Genomic DNA, 21,477 nt, shown 5'->3' with positions numbered 1-21,477 from the left:
AGATAACACTGCGCCACTGGCGTTTTGGCATAGAGAGCATTGAGCTCATCAGGGAGGGATGTATTTTTGTCCAGTAACTTATTCTGCAGTAGATGCTGAATCAGTTGTTAATTTTAAATCTGAGAGAGGTACATTTTTGTTAAGGACAGATATTAAGGGATATGGGTGAAATACCAGTATATGAAGTTAGGCCACAGAGCAGCCATGATCTCATTGAATGTTAGAATAGGCTTAAGAGGCTGAATGGCCTGTTCCTCTTCCTATGTTGTGTAAGGTTATGTGCTACCTTGCTCTCTTGTCAATAATTACAGTCTTCAGATGGAGCTTTGGTGTTCCGTTTGTTTTCCGTATTTTTACCGCTTTTCCTGTGACCAAAACTCATTATCTTTGATCTAAAATTTGTACTTGTTTATTGATCTCAGTGGCAGGCTATAGCATGATTAGACCAACAGTACTCCCGCCAATAGCAGTAATCTGCACATTGGATTGTACGTATTTATATTACAGTTAATTCGTGTATATATGTATTTACAGGTTAGAAAATAGATGGATCAGAAATAGGACTATACAATGCTATAACAGTAAAATAATCAATCATAAATGTCCTTTGAAATGTCCACAAGGGATTAATTATTCTTCTGAATCTTATGATAAAAAGGTAAACTGATATTTTCCTGCACACAAAGTCCAGATACTTAGCAGCAGGCAAAGCTTCCTTTTTTATCTCTCCAACAAAATCCTTTGTTGCTGACCACTTCCTTTGTTGTCAAAATTCAGAGGACTTTCAAACTGGAAATATTTTCATTTTTAAAGCAATTTCTTTTGATCTTACAACATCTTTTTGCAATTTCAGTAACTTCCTTAAAGCCTAGTTCATCCAGCATTGTGTTATTCACCTTCCCAAAGGTTGGCACACACAAGCACAACTGTGTAGTTGTGGAATTGCCTCTACTTTCTATTGTTGAATGTTAAAGACCTATAAGATATCGATGTGTAGAACTACAAAGACCCTTAGTAGATTAGATTAGATTAGATTCCCTACAGTATTGAAACAAGCCCTTCGACCCAGCAAGTCCACACCGACCCTCCGAAGAATAACCCACCCAGACCCATTCCCCTACCCTATACTTACCCCTGACTAATGCACCTAACACTATGGGGCAATTTAACATGGCCAATTCACCTGATCTGCACATCTTTGGATTGTGGGAGGAAACTGGAGCACCCGGAGGAAACCCACACAGACACGGGGAGAATGTGCAAACCCCACACAGACAGTCACCCGAGGCGGGAATCAAACCTGTGTCCCTGGTGCTGTGAGACAGCAGTGCTAACCACTGAGCCACAATGCTGCCCCAAATCATCTGCCTCTGCTTAAGTACTATACTGGCATCTCTCCATTTGCTGCTAAATCAAAAATAGTTTTTTTTTGTTATCAATGCTTTAAAAGGGTCCAAATAAATTTGCTAGGTAAAAGTATGTAGTAGGTTAATAGCTTTTTGATGCTCATTACTGACTCCTTAAATGTTCCTTAATTTCTAATGTTAAGCATTAAACACATAAAAACTATCATTTTCTATGAACTTGTTTCCCAAGTCTGAAGAGTGTATTGGTCTTTTGACTATATGTCTAGCTCTCAGTAATTGTTCAGTTTAATGTTTATTGCTATTAGCTTCACCTTCCTTTGGACAGATTCCATTGTTTTAGTTTGGTAAGTGTTAGTTTTGCCAATTGTAATCAAACCATGATATTGTGCCAGGACTTTGCAATGTTCCCACTGCCACAACCAAACCCTAACACTACAGCACTTCAGATGATGCAAACCTTACGTAGTGTGATCACGAGCCATTACACCCCCCCCAAAAAAACAATTAAGACGTTACCTCTTCTGTTTGCTGTCAGGTGACTGGTGCTGCTGGTGGAAAGGAAGCCAGTGCTGCTTCCTGCTGACCACTCCACCAGGACCAATCAGCCTGGATTGAGATAGCTGTCCAGATCAGTGCAGTGTCCAGGGTGAAACACAATGTACAACGGTGCAGGAAGAAGTTTAGTGACCTTCTATACTCAGTAAGGCCACCATCTTTTCTTTGCTGCTTCTCACTGTCAGGACCCCGCGGGAGACTGGTTAGCAAGGTTAGATTTCATGGAATACAGGGAGAACTAGCCATTTGGATTCAGAACTGGCTTGAACATAGAAGACAGAGGGTGGTGGTGGAGGGTTGTTTTTCAGACTGGAGACCTGTGACCAGTGAAGTGCCACAAGGGTCAGTTCGGTGTCCACTACTTTTTGTCATTTACATAAATTATTTGGATATGAGCATAAAAAGTATAGTTAGTAAGTTTGCAGCAAAATTGGAGGTGTAGTGGACAGTGAAGAAGGTTACCTCAGATTACAAGGGGATCTTAATCAAATGGGCCAAGGAATAGCAGATGAAGTTTGGAGGTGCTGCATTTTGGGAAAGCAGATCTTAACAGGACGTATACACTTAATGGTAAGGTCCTTGGGAGTGTTGCTGAACAAAGAGACCTTGGAGTGCAGGTTCACTCCATAGAGTCACAGGTAGATAGGATAATGAAGAAGGCGTTTGATATGCTTTCTTTTATTGGTCAGAGCATTGAGTACAGGAGTTGGGAGGTCATGTTGCGGCTGTACAGGATATTGGTTAGGCTGCTTTTAGAATATTATGTGCAATTCTGGTCTCCTTTCAATTGGAGAGATGTTGTGCAACTTGAAAAGGTTCAGAAAAGATTTACAAGGATGTTGCCAGGGTTGGAGGATTTGAGCTATAGGGAAAGGTTGAATCGGCTAGGGCTGTTTTCCCTGGAGCGTCAAAGGCTGAGGTGTAACCCTCTTAGAGGTTCATAAAATCATGAGAGGCATGGATGGGATAAATCGACAAAGTCTTTTCCCTGAGGTGGGGAGACCAGAACTAGAGGGCATAGATTTAGCATGAGAGGGGAAAGATATAAAAGGGATCTAAGGGACAACTTTTCCACACAGAGAGTGGTGCATGTATGAAATGAGCTGCCAGAGGAAGTGGTGGAGGCTGGTACAATTGCAACATTTAAAAGGCATCTGGATGGATATATGAATAGGAGGGGTTTAGAGGGATATGGATCACGTGCTGGCAAATGAGACTAGATTATATTGGGATATCTGGTTGGCATGGATGATTGGACTGAAGGATCTGTTTCCGTGGTGTACATCTCTCTGACTTTATGACCACCAGTAACAATAACTCTACTACTGCACAAGCCTTTTACTATGGGTTATGGACTTCAGCTCTCACTATTGCATGGATCCAGTCCACTCCAACTCTAATCCATCTCATCTTCTGAGCCACCAAATATTTGCGGCCACTATGCTTCTCACTCATTCACTGGGGACACCTTGCCACTTCTCCCTGCTCCTGCATCGCTGTTAACTACTGTCCCATCAGGACTCAGCCCCTCCCTTTGTCTCACTGCAGGAAAATCTGGTCCACTGCTGGACTGATGAGTCCATAGCAACCTATCTGAGGTTTCTGCATGATTTGCATTTGACTTGCAGGACTGACTGTGACTAATCTTATAGATTGGACAATGGTGGTGGCCAGCAGTACATTGCCCACACCACCCTGTGGAGCAGAAAATTTTACCCTGTTTATCCCAAACTGCAAATGATCTTTGTGGGTGTTCTGTTTTTGCATCCTAACATTTGACTTATTTTTGTAATTTAGATTTTGATAAACTTCTTTCTCAACCCTTAAACAATATTTCCGGACACTGTTTCACAACCTCACTTCTTTTTCATTTGGAGACAGTGATAGTACTTTACATTTGAGGTAACCTAACATGCAAATCTTTTATTCTGCATCATATTTATTAATGCATTTCTGGTTGTGAAATACTACATATTCATTTTTTGTATTCAACTTCAATGTCTCATATAACTATTACTCGACCTGTCTTAGTCTCTTAGATCAGCATCCTTTCTCTTCGTACTTTGGTAAGTAACTTGGTGTTATTTGCAAACTTAGACATTCTGAATACAATACTTTTGAAGTTGTTCACAAATGTTCAAGACTAATCTTTTGGGGATATTATGGGTCACAGCTGCCCTATTATCCAACCAATTGATAATCCAATTTCCAACTTCATTTTGGATCCCATGAGCTTTCAGTTGAGTCATAGGTCTTCTGTGCAGAGCTTTTTATTTTGTATATTAGCTGGCATAACTGTGTACTGCTGGAGGCAACTGTAACAAAAACAGATGTCTTCTTAGATTTGACCCTGATGATTGTTGGGAACATCGAAAGACTCAAAATAACTCCTTCCAGGTATTAAAGAGGCAAATTAGAGATTTTCCACAGTCTGAAGCAAACTCTGATATCCAACATCAACTAATGTTAGTTCACAACATATTAGGGTGTCTGCACACAATGGACAGAGTAGCAAGCAATCTCATTCTGAGGAGGACAATTTTCCAGACAGGGGATACATAGAACATAGTGAATAGATACAGTGAATGAAGATTTCACACTGACATTCTTTGAGTTCTTCTGAATTGATACAATTGCTGAGGTGTGGCTGTACTAGCTCTTATTAATCATTTTCAATTATTTTTCTAAAAATGTTTTATTTGAACATTTGGAATCAATATAAGTATTATCTATGAAGATACTTTGGTGTAGTGAACGTAATTGTTTTCCTGAATTTGTTTTCCATAATTTACACTTTGCATTGTATTGTTTTGACATATATTAAACATAAACAGAAGAGAACTTTCCATTACTGAGATCATGTATGTATCAGCAAAAATTGTTTTTTCAATTCAATAAATGTATTCATAATCTAGGGTCTAGGTGAGAAATTTCAATTTAGATAAATATATCAACGATGGTGTAAAGAAAGCATGTTACTAGCCATAAAGAATCAGATGCAAAAAGTTAATGAAAAATTGAACTCCAAAAAGCTGCAGGCAATTTGGATGAACATATTGGCATTATGTAGAGTTAAATTTCGTATTTTTTAAAAAATTGACAATTAATGAGCTATTAAACAAAGCCATGGTGCTTAGGAACTGAGGTACACTTTAATTTTATCTACAGACATCAACAAGATTGCAACATTATAAAAACAAGTTTTGAGAAGATTTCTAGCTCAGGTTGAGGTTTTGGATGTAGGTTTTCTCACTGAGCTGAGCTGAAAGGTTCATTTCCAGATGTTTTGTTACCCTACTGGGTAACATCTTCAGTAGGCCTCAGGTGAAGTGATGCTGAACATTCCTGCTTTCTATTTATATGTTTGGGTTTCTTTGGGTTGGTGATGTTATTTCCTGTGGTGAAGTCACTTGCTGTTCCTTTTCTCAGGGGGTGGTAGATGGGGTCTAACTCGATGTGTTCGTTGATAGAGTTCCGGTTGGAATGCCATGCTTCTAGGAATCCTTGTGCATGTCTTTGTTTGGCTTGTCCTAGGATGGATGTGTTATCCCAGTCGAAGTGGTGTCCTTCCTCATCTGTATGTGAGGATACTAGTGAGAGAGGGTCATGTCTTTTTTAAAAATAAATAAGCCACCAGAATACATGAATACCAACTAGCCACAAAAAGTGAATTCACCACAGGAATTTTCCAATCATCTGGGACTTTCCCTGACTCCAGTGAATTTTGAAAGATCACAACCAACGCCTCCACTATTTCGTCAGCCACCTCCCTCAGGACTCTAGGATGTAGCCCATTGGGGCCAGGAGATTTATCAGTGTTTAGACCTTTTAGCTTTTTTAGCACTTTCTCCTTTGTAATGGCTACCATACTCAACTCTCCTCATAACTCTGCTTAAGTGTTGGGATATTACTCATGTCTTCCACTGTGAAGACTGACGCAAAGTACTTATTAAGTTCTTCAGCTATTTCCTTATCTCCCAGCACTAGCCTTCCTGCATCAATTTGGAGTGGCCCAATGTCTACTTTTGCCTCTCATTTGTTTCTTATGTATTGAAAGAAACTTTTACTATCCTTTCTAATATTATTGGCTAGCCTACCTTAATATTTGATCCTCTCCTTCCTTATTTCTCTCTTTGTTACCCTCTCTTTGTTTTTGTAGTCTTCCCAATCTTCTGATTTCCCAGTGCTCTTGGCCACTTAATAGGCTCTCTCTTTTTCATTGATACATTTCCTGACTTCCTTTTTCAGCCATGGCTGTCTAATTCCTACTACATCATAATCATTCACGATGATTTGTGCCATTAATTCATCTACTTTGTTACGAATACTATGAGCATTCAGGTAAAGTGCCTTAATGCTAATTTTCTTATCCTCATGATTTCCAACATCTCTAGTAATATGTTCTAAGTTATCCTTCCTTTTTGCTTCCTGCCTAGTCTGCCTTCAACTTAAATCTGCACACATGCTAATCTGCTGCTTATCTTTCTGCTTGACTCCATGCTCCCTGTCGCTTTCCCTTTCTCCCCCCCACCCCCATCCGCTGACTCACAAGTTTAATGTCCTAGTATTTATCCTTTTCGCTAGAACACCGGTTCCAGATTGGTTCCGGTGGAGACTATCCCATCGGTACAGATACCCCCCCCGGTTCCAAGACTAATGCCAACGGCCCATGAAATGGAATCCCTTTTTCCCACACCAATCTGATAGCCACGTATTTACTTCCCTAATTTTCTTCCCTATGCCAATTAGCATATGGATCGAGCAGTAATCCAGAGATTATGATCCTCAAGGACCTGTTCTTCAAGTAAAAACTGTGAAAAAATGTCAAAAGAAATAAATCAGCACTTGTACGGTATTGGAAAGTTAAAGGTAATCTATAAATATGCTTTTAAAGCTTGCAACATTAGTACTGATAGGGATACCACTGTTGAGGTCTTAAAATGCATAAACATGGATAAATCACCAAGAACTGATCAGGGGTACCCCACAACTTTGTGGGAAGCTAGGGAAATGATTGCTGGGCCCCTAGATGAGATACTTGTATCATCGATAACCACAGGTGAAGTTCTGGAAGACTAGAGATTGGCTAACATGGTGCCACTATTTAAGAAAGGTGGAACGGAAAAGCCAGGGAACTATAGACCGGTGAACCTGATATTAATGGTGCGCAAGTTATTGGAGGGGATCCTGGGGGACAGCATTTACATGTATTTTGAAAGGTAAGGAATGATTAGGGATAGTAAACGTGGCTTTGTGGTTTTTATGTCTTACTGACTTGATTGAGTTTTTTGAAGAAGAGGATTGATGAAGGCAGAGCAGTAGGTGCGATCTATATGGACTTCAGTAAGGCGTTCGATAAGGTTCCTCATGGTTGACTTGTTGCAAGGTTAGATCACATGGAATCCAGGGAAAGCTAGCCATTTGGATACAGAACTGGCTCAAAGGTAAAAGGCAGAGAGTGGTAGTGGAGGGTTGCTGTTCAGACTGTAGGCCTGTGACCAGTGATGAGCCACAAGGATCGGGTGCTGAGTCCACTGCTTTTTATCATTTGTATAAATGATGTGCATGTGAACATAGGGAGTATGGTTAGTGAGTTTGTAGAAGACACGAAAATTGGTGGTGGTGTTCACAGCAAAGAAGGTTACCTCAGAGTACAACGGGACCTTAATCAGATGGGCTGAGGAGTGGCAGATGGAATTTAATTTAAATAAATGTGAGGTGCTGCATTTTGGAAAGACAAATCAGGGCAGGGCTCATACACTTAATGGTAAGGTCCAGGGGAGTGTTGCTGAACAAAGAAACATTGTTCATAGTTCCTTGAAAGTGGAGTCACAGGTAGATAGGATAGTGAAGAAGGTGTTTGGTATGCTTGACTTTTTTTGGTCCAGGCATTGATTTTAAGAGTTCGGAGGTCATGTTGCGGTTGTACAAGATATTTGTTAGTCCACTTTTAAAATGCTGTGTTCAAAGCTGATCTTCCTGCCACAGGAAGGATGTTGTGAAGGGGTTTTACATAAATGATTTGGATGCGAGCATAAGAGGTACAGTTAGTAAGTTTGCAGATGACACCAAAATTGGAGGTGTAGTCGACAGCAAAGAGGGTTACCTCAGATTACAACAGAATCTGGACCGATGGGCCAATGGGCTGAGAAGTGGCAGATGGAGTTTAATTCAGATAAATGCGAAGCGCTGCATTTTGGGAAAGCAAATCTTAGCAGGACTTATACACTTAATGGTAAGGTCCTAGGGAGTGTGGCTGAACAAAGAGACCTTGAAGTGCAGGTCCATAGCTCCTTGAAAGTGGAGTCGCAGGTAGATAGGATAGTGAAGAAGGCGTTTGGTATGCTTTCCTTTATTGGTCAGAGTATTGAGTACAGGAGTTGGGAGGTCATGTTGTGGCTGTACAGGACATTGGTTAGGCCACTGTTGGAATATTGCATGCAATTCTGGTCTCCTTCCTATCGGAAAGATGTTGTGAAACTTAAAAGGGTTCAGAAAAGATTTACAAGGATGTTGTCAGGGTTGGAGGATGTGAGCTACAGGAAGAGGCTGAACAGGCTAGGGCTGTTTTCCCCAGAGCGTCGGAGGCTGAGGGGTGACCTTATAGAGGTTTACAAAATTATGAGGGACATGGATAGGATAAATAGACAAAGTCTTTTCCCTGGGATTGGGGAGTCCAGAACTGGAGGGCATAGGTTGAGAGGGGAAAGATATAAAAGAGACCTAAGAGACCTCTGTTTTCACGCAGAGGGTGGTATGTGTATGGAATGAACTGCCAGAGGATGTGGTGGAGGCTCGTACAATTGCAACATCTAAGAGGCATTTGGATGGGTATATGAATAGAAAGGGTTTGGAGGGATATGGGCCCGGTGCTGGCAGGTGGGACTAGATTGGGTTGGGATATTTTCTTGGCATGGACGGGTTGGACCGAAGGGTCTGTTTCCATCCTGTATATCTCTATGACTCTATTTACAAGGATGTTTCCTGGCTTGGAGGGTTTGGGCTATTTGGAAAGGCAGAATAGGCTGGAGCATTGGAGGCTGAAGGATGACCTTATTGACATTTAAAAAGTCCTGAGGAACATGGGAAGGATGTCAAGCCACAGTCTTTTCCCCAGGGTATGGGAGTCCACAACTGGAGGCAATAGGTTTAAGGTGAGAAAGGAAAGATTTGAAAGGGACCGAAAGGCAACGTTTTCATGCACTGAGCTGCCAGACGAAGTGGTGGACAGACAGGAGGCTGGAAGAACACAGCAAGCCAGGCACCATCGGGAGGTGCAGAAGTTGACATTTTGGGTGTAGGGGGAGCTGCAGATAAAGCAGGTGGTGGGGGCAGGGTGGTGTAGTGGGGATAGGTGAAGACAGGCAGAAGGTACAACCTAGTTTGAAAAGAGGAGGAATGAGTCCAGTTGGTGGCAGGGAGAAGTAGAAGGGAGGGGGAGGGGCTGGGAAAGGAGTCGGGGGATGGGATGGGAATTAATTCAAAATTGGAGAAATCAGTGTTGAGTCCTCTGGGCTGTTGGCTGCCCAGGTAGAAGATGAGGTGGTGTTCCTCCAATTTGCGGTTTGGTTTGTTGTGGCAATGGAGGAGGCCAAAGGTGGTCATGTCGGAAAGGAAGTGGAAAGGAGTATTCAAATAGGCGGTGACTGGGAGGTCCGGTCGACCCCGTGGGCTTTGTTGAGATACTCAGCGAACCATTCCCTAAGTTTACGTTTGGTCTCCCTCATGTAAAGAAGACCATATTGGGAACACTTGGTGCAGTAAAGTAGGTTGGAAGAGCGGCAAGCGAACCTCTGTCTCACCTGGAAGGACTGTTTGGGGCCCAGAATGGAGGTGAGGGGGTGTGGTGTACCAGCAGGTTGTGCATCTTTTCCAGTTGCAATGGAAGGTACCTGGGGGTTCAGGGGCATTGGTGGCGCAAACCAAGGACTGTCAAAAGCATCGGTCCTTGCGGAAGGCAGAGAGCACTGGGAAGAGGAAGATGTTCTTGGTGGTGGGGTCTAATTGGAGTTGGCGGAAGTGTTTAAGGATGATGTGTCGCATGTGGAGACTGGTGGGGTGGTAGGTGGTGGCAGATGCAATTGCAACATTTAAAAGGCATTTTGATGGGTACGTGAATAGGAAGGGTTTGGAGGGATATGAGCCAAATGCTGGAAAAATGGGACTAGATCAATTTACGATATCTGATCAGCATGGACAAGTTGGACTGAAGGGTGTGTTTCCATGCTGTAGAGCTCTATGACTCTGATTTCAAATAAAAGCCACCAATAAAAGTTTATTTATTCAGATTGGTTTACTTTTCCATTGTTTGTTATGCCAAATGGGAGCCAACATCTACATCCATCTTCTGTTTCATTGGCATATCTACCATTTGGTGCCATAACCAAGGCAGGTATGAGGGACTTGAATAAACTCAGTTGGGTCCATATTTTATGGATGTTTCAACTACAACTGAATATATTAATTATGTACTCTTTTACAAAAAAAAGACCAAAAATGTTGAAAAAACTTTAAATCAAAAGCCTTGTGAAGGAAAATTATAATAGTTTCACAAAGTTGGCCTGCATTTAGAAAATGATTTGGAAGTTTCCAGGCATCATTCTTGTTTGAAAGTATGTCATATTTTAAAACAATCATCTTATTGTTTTAAGTTTGTTGCAACTGGAAAGAGTTAAATCTTTTAATTTCCCTCCATATTCAGTCTCACACTAACACACATTCTACAAATAATCTAGATGCAGTTATGAGAATCTGGAAGATTGTGAACGTCCCCTAAACCTACACATTGCAGATAAAGAACTACCACATTGGTTAATGGGCAGTAGCTATGACTCTGCAATTTTTTCCATAAGAATTGTTTCTCGAATTTAAAATGTTTGGTCTAATCCTAAAAGTGGATATGTAGTTAAGATTTTAACCAAACACTTGCTTAGGAAGTGCATTCAATTCCATGTCAGCAAACAGAATGGCATGACAACCTAACCTGCTTTACATCTAAAGTAACAATACTTTGTATATTAAGTTACAATCCATCCATTAGTCAAAAAAAAGCAGACTTTTCCATGTAATCAGTTCAGTAGAAATGCCAGTTCATTAAATCCTTTTGTGCTATTTCCCCTTATCCTACAGAATGTCATCTCCTGGATACAAGCCTGACTGTAATCTTTAACAGAGTGGTTAAAGTATGTATGTCCTACATCTCCATTGACAAAGATGCTGAAATGAAATGATTAACATGACAAAGATGTTCTTATAAACACTACTCCATGACAACGACTGTTAACTGTTTTGACAATGACAAAGCAATTCTGGATCCAGCACCAAAATAATACAAGTTGAGAATTTTTCACTGTTCTCAGAATGCAATACTTAGGTAGTCTTACTTTGTATAACATATTAATGGTATAATTCTGGTGTCTGGTGCTGGGTATTTACTAATGCTCAGAACATGAATTTCAGGAAAAATGCACAGCAAATGCTAAATTTGTTTGTTTTTCGTTATTGCATACTCAAACAAACGTGGAATATTTCCGTGCAGTATTCAAATGATTGCAGTAGTTTTAGCTAAGCTTTTTGATGTCAGCATCAAAATAACATTTGCATATAAATCCTTCATTCATCTCTTGTTTTTTAAAAGATTATGGTCAACCTGAGATCAATACTTTGAGCTTCTTACAGGTCTCCATAAAACATTCAAAATTACTTTACAGAAATTATTTGAAATGGAATGAATTATTTATCCATTTGTACTGACTTTTTTTTGTTTTACATGCTAGAAATAATTTCTGTACTGCTTTCCTTACTCTGCTTCTTGTAGTATTGTTTGTTACACCTGCTCATCCCACCTCCATGCAGCTGTTGCCTTACAATCTGACCTTTTTTTTCAGACTTTTGCCAGCACATAAACTTGGACGTGATCTGCTGATGACTGATATTCAAGACATTGAAGATGGTGAAGCCTTAGATAGTCTGATTGCTTTACAAAACTGTAAAGCAGATGATGGATTGATGAGAAACAGTTTTGCGTGTCTGAACCCTGTTCCTACCCCAAAACAGGACACTAGAAATCAAGAAGGACTATCAAACATATCAGACTCACTGGAAGATCTAAATTCCATCAGAAGAACTGAAGGTACAAGTGCTTATCATGGAGAAGATATGGAACATGTGCCCATTAACCCCTGCAGCATGTTGGGTGGGAGTGGGAACTTGGAAGAAAATTTCAGCGTCGCCTCCCAGCAAATGCCTCTGCATATTGTCTGGCCCCATAGGTGGTAAGTAATAGACATTTGAGATAATCTAGCAAGTTAGTTCTCCTCTGCCTTTCACCAACCTATTCTAAATGTTATCATTGACAATGTCCAATCTTGTAAGATCTTCTAATCAGAGCAGAATCTACTGGTCAGATAACTGTCACCATTTTTGTGCTTGAAGTTCAGCTTTCAGTGCTGTTGGGGACACCTAAATTGGGATTAAGGGGGTTTGCAGTGGGGCTAGAAACACAGCTGATGATTTTCTAATGGTGGACATGAACATTTTGTTCCAGTTATCTCTTAGCCTGTTTAATCTGCATATAGCCTGATTAGAATTCACTTCATTCTAGATTATGAGTAATTTTTAAGAGAAGCTTGTTGTGGGTGTTGTTGGGGAGAGATCAGTAGGTCAGGTGTTCATTGAGCAACTATTTGCAGGTGAAGTAATAAGTATGCACACTGACAAAGTAAATTGTTTTAATACAGATTTGACTTGCAGTATGTTAAAACTCCAGAAGCTTTCAAAGCTGATCTGCAGCAGCTGGTATCTAAAAGGATTTTCATCTTTGACTCCAGGGCTTTTAGAACCAAAATGTGACATTTCTGGTGATATAGCATAAAGCTTTAGCAGGAAAGAATTGCCCTAAAACTAGTTTACCAATTATGTTATCATGTAATTTATTTATTGTAAAAGTTAATGTTTTTGTATTTTCCATTTTCAATGATACCAAGCTGTGAAATGTTCAAATTGTACTCACAATCTTGAGCCATGATAAATATATTAGCCCATACTTTGTATTTATGGTTCAGAATTTTAATCTCTACAACTAGAGTGAAGGCAAGCAGTTCCAGAAATAAAATTAATATGTCCTTAAATAACAATGGAGATGCAGAGGTTACTGAGAGAAAAGTATATGTTTCAGGCAGTCTTTGAATTCAAAGGAGTGCATTAATTTTTAGTAGCACTTCAGGATATCCGGTATAAATGTAGAAAAGTGAACTTAATTTGGTATGAGTTATTTATATTGTGGTTTTATCAAATGATCTAATCAGAGATAGATATTTTATGTGGAGATTAACATATAGAATAAAATTGCCCATCACCAATCAACATTGCTATCATTTTCTCTGCATTTTTACATAAAAACCAACGAAGTCAATATACTTTTGAGAATTTTAGAAAAGAAACAAGCAAGAAGCACAAAAAATGACAAAAATATCAACCTAAGCTGTTTGTTGCCTTTCCCTAAGTGAGCTATGTCAGCTTTCTTGGCCCACATCTGATAGATATTTGTTGTATAGACAGCAAAAAAAAATCAAACTCTAATACTATTGTGTGCACATAACCATCTGTCACCAGTAGCCTGGAGATGAGAGGAAGATTACGAGGAATAAACATTGAGCTGCAGAGCATTGGTAAAGCCTTCAGGCAAAAACTCTTGTGGGGACATCAAAGACATTCTAATTCCAAGGCAGTCAAGGATTACAGTTTGTAACCTATGCTGACAACAGATAAATGGCAGGCAATATTGTGCTTGAGCTGTTGGGTCTTGCATGGAGTATTGATGATGATGTTATCTTGCGGGATGGACTCTGTTGGGATAATTTCATGATAAAACACTTCAAATGCCACCCGGTTCTGTGCACTTGCTGGTTGGTTACTTTAATGTCAGGTTTGTTAATTAAGGGATACAAGAGACCAGAAACGGGAGGAGGAGAGAATTTGTAGATTTAATCAGAAAGTTGCTGTTGAAGAGAGGGATATGTATATGTGTGTGTGTGTAATTAAAAAAGGACAAGAAAATAAATTAAAAAGCAAATATGTTTGCAATATTCAAAAATTGACTTGAGAAAATTGCCTTTTTTTTATATATACATCTGTATTTTCTTAATTTCTCTTTTATCCTTCACCTGCACCTTCACCCACATTACTGCTCTCTCCTCTTTCCGCTCGTGGCTTGAGAGACATTTATTCAAAAAGTGAGGAAAGGCAGTGCTGCTTATGTTACCATTTCCATGGCAACAGATTTATTTATTAGGACCTGAGATGACATGTGTTAATGTACCACATACCTGCTGATCGGCAAACTCTTCTATTTCAGCTTGAGTTGACAATTAAGTCCTGGACAGATACAGCCAGGGGTTAATGTTACTCATTAGGAGAACTAGGTCATTACTGGGAGATCAAGGCACTTAAGACAGCATGGGGGAAAAATACTAAATTCAGCATCTTGGTGAATGCAGCTCATACATTAATTAACCTCGCTTTCCTTGGTGAAAAATTCTGTTATCATACATGTGCACTACCGTACACCAATTAATTGCAAAAGCTAGTTTACCATCATCCCTTCAGTTGTCTTTTCTTCCTGCACGGGAGTTCCATTATTTCCTGCAAAATTCTAATGTCTATATGATGAGTAAAAAGGGTATTAAAATTAAGAAGGGAATCATCATGGAAATCAGCTTTACCACAAGGGAATGGACAAATAAGAGCTTCTCAAATTAAAATAAATAAGCTCTGTTAATACCACACCTTAGGAGCCTAATATGGACCCCTCAGAAATGGTATAGTTGGAGGTGCCGCTTTTGATTATTATTAAAATGTAACATAGACATTTGACCTTCAGCAAAAAGCTTTTGTAGTCTAAATCCACGGTCCTTGTAAATGGTGATGTTCCTGCTGCACACAAAAGAATTAGTTTCATATTTATAAAGCAGATTATACAATGAGTTTGGACTAACCTTCCAGACTATATGATTACATTTACTCCTGCACAAGTGTGTTTGCACAAACATGTACATCCAGGTTGTTCTGCCAAAACACACGTTTCGTTGACGCGAATTCACTGTAATGCGATTGGCAAACTTTTAAAGCGTGTTGACTGTAACATAATTACATCGCCAACCCTTTAAGCGCTGTTTCTAAAGCGCAATTACTCTCTGATGCAGGTTTGCACAAGAAGACAACCCGTCGTGTTAATAGAAGAACTACCTGTATATAAAATGTAAATGATTATCTAATGCGCTGTGCACAAAAAGCAAGTTGTGTATTTAACTTTCATTTAGAAAGCTCTACTGTTGGAGATTTCTTTTGAAATCAAAGTTCACTGTCCCAATATGTTATAGATTTAGGATGTTTGGAAAGTTTGCTACAATCAACAATGGATGCATGTGGCAAACCAGACAGATGGCACTCTGAGAGTTAACCTGAACTTCATGTGTCTTGGACAAGTGCTAAAATAAAGAGAGTTAATATGTTCTGATTGCAGGATTGATTAATGTTATGGTAGAGAACTACACAATAAAACTGTGAATCCATCCTACACTAATTAGCACTTGAATAAAAATATCACCAAGGTAAAAAATTCTATTGAAACCCAGTATTTGTAATTAAAAGGGGTGCTGTTTTATTGGAGTCATCTTTTCTTAAAAGTAATCTGCAAGAATGTTATGTTGCTAAATTATTGTTTTGCCTTTTTTATTCCATATTTGTCATAAACTCTGTCATTTGATAGGATTCCTCTGCACTTTATCCTCACGATTTTGTGTAAATTAAAATAGTAAACTTTTTGTACCAGTGTTGATTCAACAAGAGTAATGGTTGCTGGAGCTAGAAAATATTGATGTTAAATATGCATAACTGGTATCAGCCAGCATGAATCATTCCGGTCACTAAAAGCCTAGACAGCCTTGTTAAGTAGCCCAGGACTATCGAAAGGCTATTTTGTATTCATAGTCTGATATAACATTTTTGAATTGCCTTCAATGTTAACTTTATTACAGCATCTAATTTAACTCTGAATGTGCAGTAGAGAAATGTGGCAGAGAGAATTCTGACTTTTTTTTTGAAAAAGGGGTTTTGGGTTAAAGTATTGAACTTGGAAGATGAAATTTGACTATGTCATTAAGAGGACTGCTGAGTCACTATTGGCCCATTTTGCATCAACAATTGTATCTCCTTGATTTCTTTACATTTTTGATATTTGAAAAAAAAATTATCGAATTATAATTAATCTTAACATTTCAATTCTTTTCTGTGATTTACTTTATGGGAGGGTGGTCAGGCAGAGGGGAGAATTAAAAAAAAAGATAATCCTGATGACTTCATAAGAGGCACCAAGGTGGAGGAGTTACTGAGCTTGGCAGTGTGAGGGAGCTAAATTAACATCAGCAAAAATGCAGTCATTCGTGCAGGGTGCTTCAGCAATCTTGTCATTTCAACTATGTGTACTAAGTTCTCTCCCTCACAGTGGCAACTCATACCTTCTTTTAAACAATCATTCCAGTATTGTTGTGAATGCATAATACTAGTGTATTTATATTACAAACAAAATAATATATGTAAAGCATTAGATGTCATTCTTGTTAACTGAGCCGTCTGGTGAGTGTCCTTTCAAAAGGTTAAAAATAGAAATCATCCTGCTAGCGCTCCAAAGTAAGAGACTTGAACCTGAATGGCTGAGGTATTTTTAACACTGTGTTCAGAATTATGATTTGTCATGAATTATGACAAAGTGAGTGGCTCTGATTTAACTTGTAAATTCCATTTATGATTCGCAACTCTGTTTTATTTCAAGGGAACATGACAAGGACCCTGAGTTGTTCTTCAATACACTACTGAAGCTAAAGGAAAATGGGCTAACTTTTAAAGTATCTGTCCTTGGCGAGACCTTTATGGAAGTACCAGGTATTGCTTCTGTAATGAGTAAAAGATCTCAGTTAGTAGCACTCCCACCAACATCCCCCCCACCCCTAAAACTCCCCTGGCCAACAAATTTTAGCACCTTTTTGTGTTATAAAAGCCTCTTTCGATTTCACAACCCTTTTTGTTGTTGTTGAGCATTTTCTTTCCACTTCTAAATGCCTGGAGTGAGCATCATTCATGGATCATTACTTTCCAAAGAAATTTAAGCATGGAATGCCATTTAATTTTTCCGAATGCAGTCCGTCATTAGGAAACTTAGCTGTCACAGTGATGCCATTTTTGGTGTGATGTTTTTGTTGCCTCATTTCTTTTAATTTTATCTCCATTAGCTTAATTCTTTTTTAATATTTTCATTTAACGAACTTTACAGTCCATTTTGTTTCACTGTCTGCTAAGCGAGTTTTATGAAGCAGACAGTTGGCTTTTCGTAGGGGGAGGATGTCGAGGCGGGCCTTGCTTCTGTCAGCTTTTGCACCTCAGCATTTGGTTCTGCTTCCTTGCCTTGATTATACAAGCAAACAACTCTGAGAAGTTCTATAAAATAAGCAGAAGCTAATTAACCTGAACTTCAGACGAGGCAAAGCTGACATATGAGTTAATTTTGCACCATATTGAATTGTTGAATTTTTTTCTCTCATTAAAGACATCTTTGCTGAAGCCAGAAGGGAATTGGCTTCCTCTGTTGTACACTGGGGCTACCAAAGCAGTAAAGACGACTACCTCAAAGTTCTGTGCATGGCAGACATTGTCATCTCAACAGCAAAACACGAATTCTTTGGAGTGGCAATGTGAGTGTTTCTTTATTAGTTAATGCTAATTACTGTCAACTGAAATGCAGATCTCCCCAAACATTTGAGACAGAAATGATTTCCTTAGAAATCAATTTGCCAGCTTCCCTGTTTCTTTGAAATTAAAGCGACTGTCACGCTATTTTGTTTTGTAAATATAGAAAAAGGAGTCACAAAGCATGAAAAAAATCTGAAAAAATAATTTTTCATCCATCATTCTATGTATGGTCTTTTTGTAGCATTTATGATTTGTGGTGTATCTCATGTACATTTTTAACATGTCGTTGGTAATGTAACATAAAATATGGGTTACAATAGCTCACTGTGAGGATCATTTTAATCTGATCTGCTTAGTATAACAACATTAGCATTTTCATTTAATTAAAGCATCCTGAATACAGCCATGTTTTAATCATACAGCTTTTATTTACTCTCCTTTTGTGTCATTAATAATTAACATTTTCTTTAACTTAACAGAAGTGAAAAATAATTATAAGATCATATTCCGAGAATTTCAATGGTTTTGAGAAAGGTACTATCAATAAGTAGCATTTTACTTTCCAACCTAAGTTAGGTCTTGTAGAGCTATGTTATCAGCATAATCACTTAAAAAGAAATAACATTCCACATATCAGAATGATGACTGCTGGACAATGTGACTGTCTGCAGTGAAATAATTCAGTGAACAAAAATGATCAGCTAATTAAATATAGGATCAGAATCCCAATAACTATTTGCCAATAAATTACAGGAATTCAAGGGATCTTTATATTAAGATTCATAGACTTAGCACTCTGGAAAATAAAGGTCACATTGTTGCTTTCTTGACACACAATCAATATTAACTCATTCAGCAGAAAAATATCTGCATGTCTAGAGATACATACTATTAATGTAGCATCTGAGCAGGTAAAGGAATTGGTAAGAGCCAAACAGTTTTTTTGGACGCCAATTTAATTAACTATGGCAATACAGATTAAGATGTGATAAAGTTGTTTAGTTTAAACAGCAGGTAAGGAGTTGTCCCTCATGCTCCCCTCAGTCTCCTCTCCATGAATGCATACTGTTATTGACATGGTTGCCATCAGCAGTTTCACACATGCACTCAGACATAAAACCATTAAAACATTGAAATAGTAGTGAATATTGCCCTGCAGCTCATTACAACCATATTACCTGTGAGAGGAATTGGCTCGGTTTTTGTTGGCTTGTTTCATACTGTATTTTATTTATCTGTGTGACACCTGATAATTCAACTGCAAAAATTTCGATTGAGCATTAGGTCTTAGCTATAACCACAGGTCACATCAGAGTGCAATGCTGAATATTAATCATCGAGCTATGTGGCAAAATAAAATACGTAAAATAAAATCTAATTAGACAGCTTGAAATAAAAAATGAAAATATTGAAAAATTATTATAATGTGCATATTTTATAACATCAACATGTGGCTCAGGTGTAGTAATTTAGTAACTAAACTATTCCTCATTTAATATCCCTGAACTCACTTTGTTGTTTATTTCCCCAGAAACCACTTCTCTCAGTTATATATCCTATCCAATTGTTATTCTTTTTCATCTTTCAGATAATTCTTTTCTTTTTAAATTGTCTTTCATACACATGATATATATGATTGTTGTAAAAACAAATTATGGAAGCATGCTTGTTGATGCAAGAGGAATTGGCTAATTAAACTTTAACCAGTGCCAACAAAATAATTAATAAGTAGAAAGTATCTTCAAATGCTTTTCACAGGATGAGTTGCATTCTGATTTTATTCCCTGACCCTTTCATTGTCAACTCTCCTTAAATGCTGTGAGGATAATCTCCTGTTATCATCCCAGAAAATTTGCAAGACACTAATCCTGGGTCTGTACTTTTCACCACTGAGGACTTAAATTTGAACTTCGTAAGGAATAGTGGTGATGATGGTTCCAAATGAGTTGCAACCTTATTAAATACATAATAGTCATGAAAATCTGTGACTGACTGGTAAATATTTAGCAGTTTCAGTTGTAACAGATTCATTGTATTGATACAGTAGATTTTTTTCCTTGAGCTGTATTGCTGTGATAATAAAGTCTGCTGTGAAGTTTACTATAATGCAAAGCCAAGCAATGAGACGGATTTTGGAATCATAAAGCCATAAATTTTGCATATCTGTGGAAGTATATTTGTTGCTCCAACCATGAGATCTGCATATGAAGCCCCTCTTTCAGCTGTGCCTTTGGCCAAATGCTGACGGTCTATATAATTGTATCCAATCATCCATTGTCCAATGGTCTTGTCCAAATGCCATTGCCTCTAGAATTTAAGACTAAATCCTTCCGAAATAGCATTTTGCATATTGAGAACCTCAGTTTCTCAGTGTTATAAGCACATAGTTTATCAAAACAGCTGGTAATTCTGCTCCAAAATACAAAGCCATTTTATTTTGGGGTTTAACATGTAATGAAGCTTTTAGCTCATGTGGAAGATCAAATGCCTTTGCCAAAGTGATTTTTTTCTTAAAAAGAGTACTCTGAAATTTCATATTTTGAAAGCTTAAAATTAAATAACCCAAGATTCTGCATTAACATTCAAGTCTCATTGATGTGCATTTTGATGCACCTTAACATTTTATACTTTCTTTCAGAGGAAGATGTTCTTCTGAACTTTAGTGGGAGTTGAGTAGAACTCAAACGCTCATCCAACATTATCTAAGTTAATGAGATTTGACTGCACTGTCAAAGTAGAGAGTCATGTTTGAAACATGCATTAACTAAATAGAGTCATGTTTGAAACATCATTACAATTAAATTTGATATACAACCTGATATTAAAAAGTAATATCAAATGCAAGATGTGCTTGACAGGAATAAGACCAGTTTTAAGCAACATTAAAAGTTGCATTAAAATGACATATTGGCCTCCATTGTTCATTAGATTCAATTTTCTTTTGAAATTTAAACCTCTTTATTGCTGGGACTGGTTACAACCTAATGTACAGGCATTGTTGTTGTGATATTTGTCACTTACATTTAGTTAAAAAAAAAGACAACCAAAATTCATGGATCAAATGGCAAACTTTAAAGCTGTTCTCTCACAGCAGAAAATCTGCATATTTGAAAGTCCCTCTATTTTCTGGATCAAACGTGAATCTTATAAACAAAAATGACACTATCATGGATCTTCATAATATTTTTGCAATTCATTTCTCAGAGTTTATTTTGGTAACAGAAAGACATCTGAGGTAATGAGGTTACATTGAAAATGGGTTGGCTGCATGTTAGTGCAAGTCTTCAACACATGTAAAGGGTATACTGTCTTGAGTATAAATTTATGTGGTATTACGATCGCAGCTGATGTTATGACAAGAAAAGTTACATCCCGTATTGAAATTGAAATTGGAAAAGTTTATCAATTTTTCTTCCAATTTCCACCCCACTCTCACCTTAATCTGGCCCATCTCTGATTGTTCCCTTCCCTTCCTTGTCATCTCTGTTTCCGTTTCTGCAGATAGGCTAGCCACAATATCTACTACAAACCAACTGACTCCAGTTACCTTGACTATACAATATCACACTCTCCTTCCTGCAAAGACTCTATTCCAGTCTCCCAATTCCTTCATCTCAGTTGCATCAGTTCTGATTGTGCCAACTTCAAAAATGGGGCATCCAAAATACCCATCTCAGCCAAGGATTCCCCTTAGTTTAGTGGGCCCTTAGCTGAGTCTGACCAAGCTCCCACATTTTGGCACTCATTCCCCCTCTCTCCCTTCCCACAACATCAGTAGGGTCTGTCTTGTCCTTACCTCCCATTCTTATCA

General features: G+C 38.4%; 1 protein-coding gene across 11 annotated transcripts in view; it reads left to right on the top strand.

Annotated features, from left to right (window-relative positions):
• The window catches only part of qtman (queuosine-tRNA mannosyltransferase), a 379,156-nt gene that overhangs the window by 262,594 nt on the left and 95,085 nt on the right, over positions 1–21,477 (top strand). For all 11 annotated transcript variants that reach the window (XR_015757718.1, XM_087989232.1, XM_043694107.2 and 8 more), the window contains 3 exons: positions 11,810–12,196; positions 16,753–16,862; positions 17,524–17,668. Coding sequence is in view for 10 of the 11 variants with exons in the window: in XM_087989232.1 (XP_087845358.1) it covers positions 11,810–12,196; positions 16,753–16,862; positions 17,524–17,668 (642 nt within the window). In the remaining variant the exon portion in view is untranslated. The remainder of the gene's footprint in view (positions 1–11,809; positions 12,197–16,752; positions 16,863–17,523; positions 17,669–21,477) is intronic.

The sequence above is a fragment of the Chiloscyllium plagiosum genome, unplaced genomic scaffold (genome assembly GCF_037043375.1).
Source record: "Chiloscyllium plagiosum isolate Xiang-an unplaced genomic scaffold, Cpla_swu_hap1 HiC_scaffold_7, whole genome shotgun sequence".
NCBI lineage: Eukaryota > Metazoa > Chordata > Chondrichthyes > Orectolobiformes > Hemiscylliidae > Chiloscyllium > Chiloscyllium plagiosum.
Note: the sequence above shows the minus strand (reverse complement) of the source record. Positions and strands in the feature narration are given on the sequence as shown.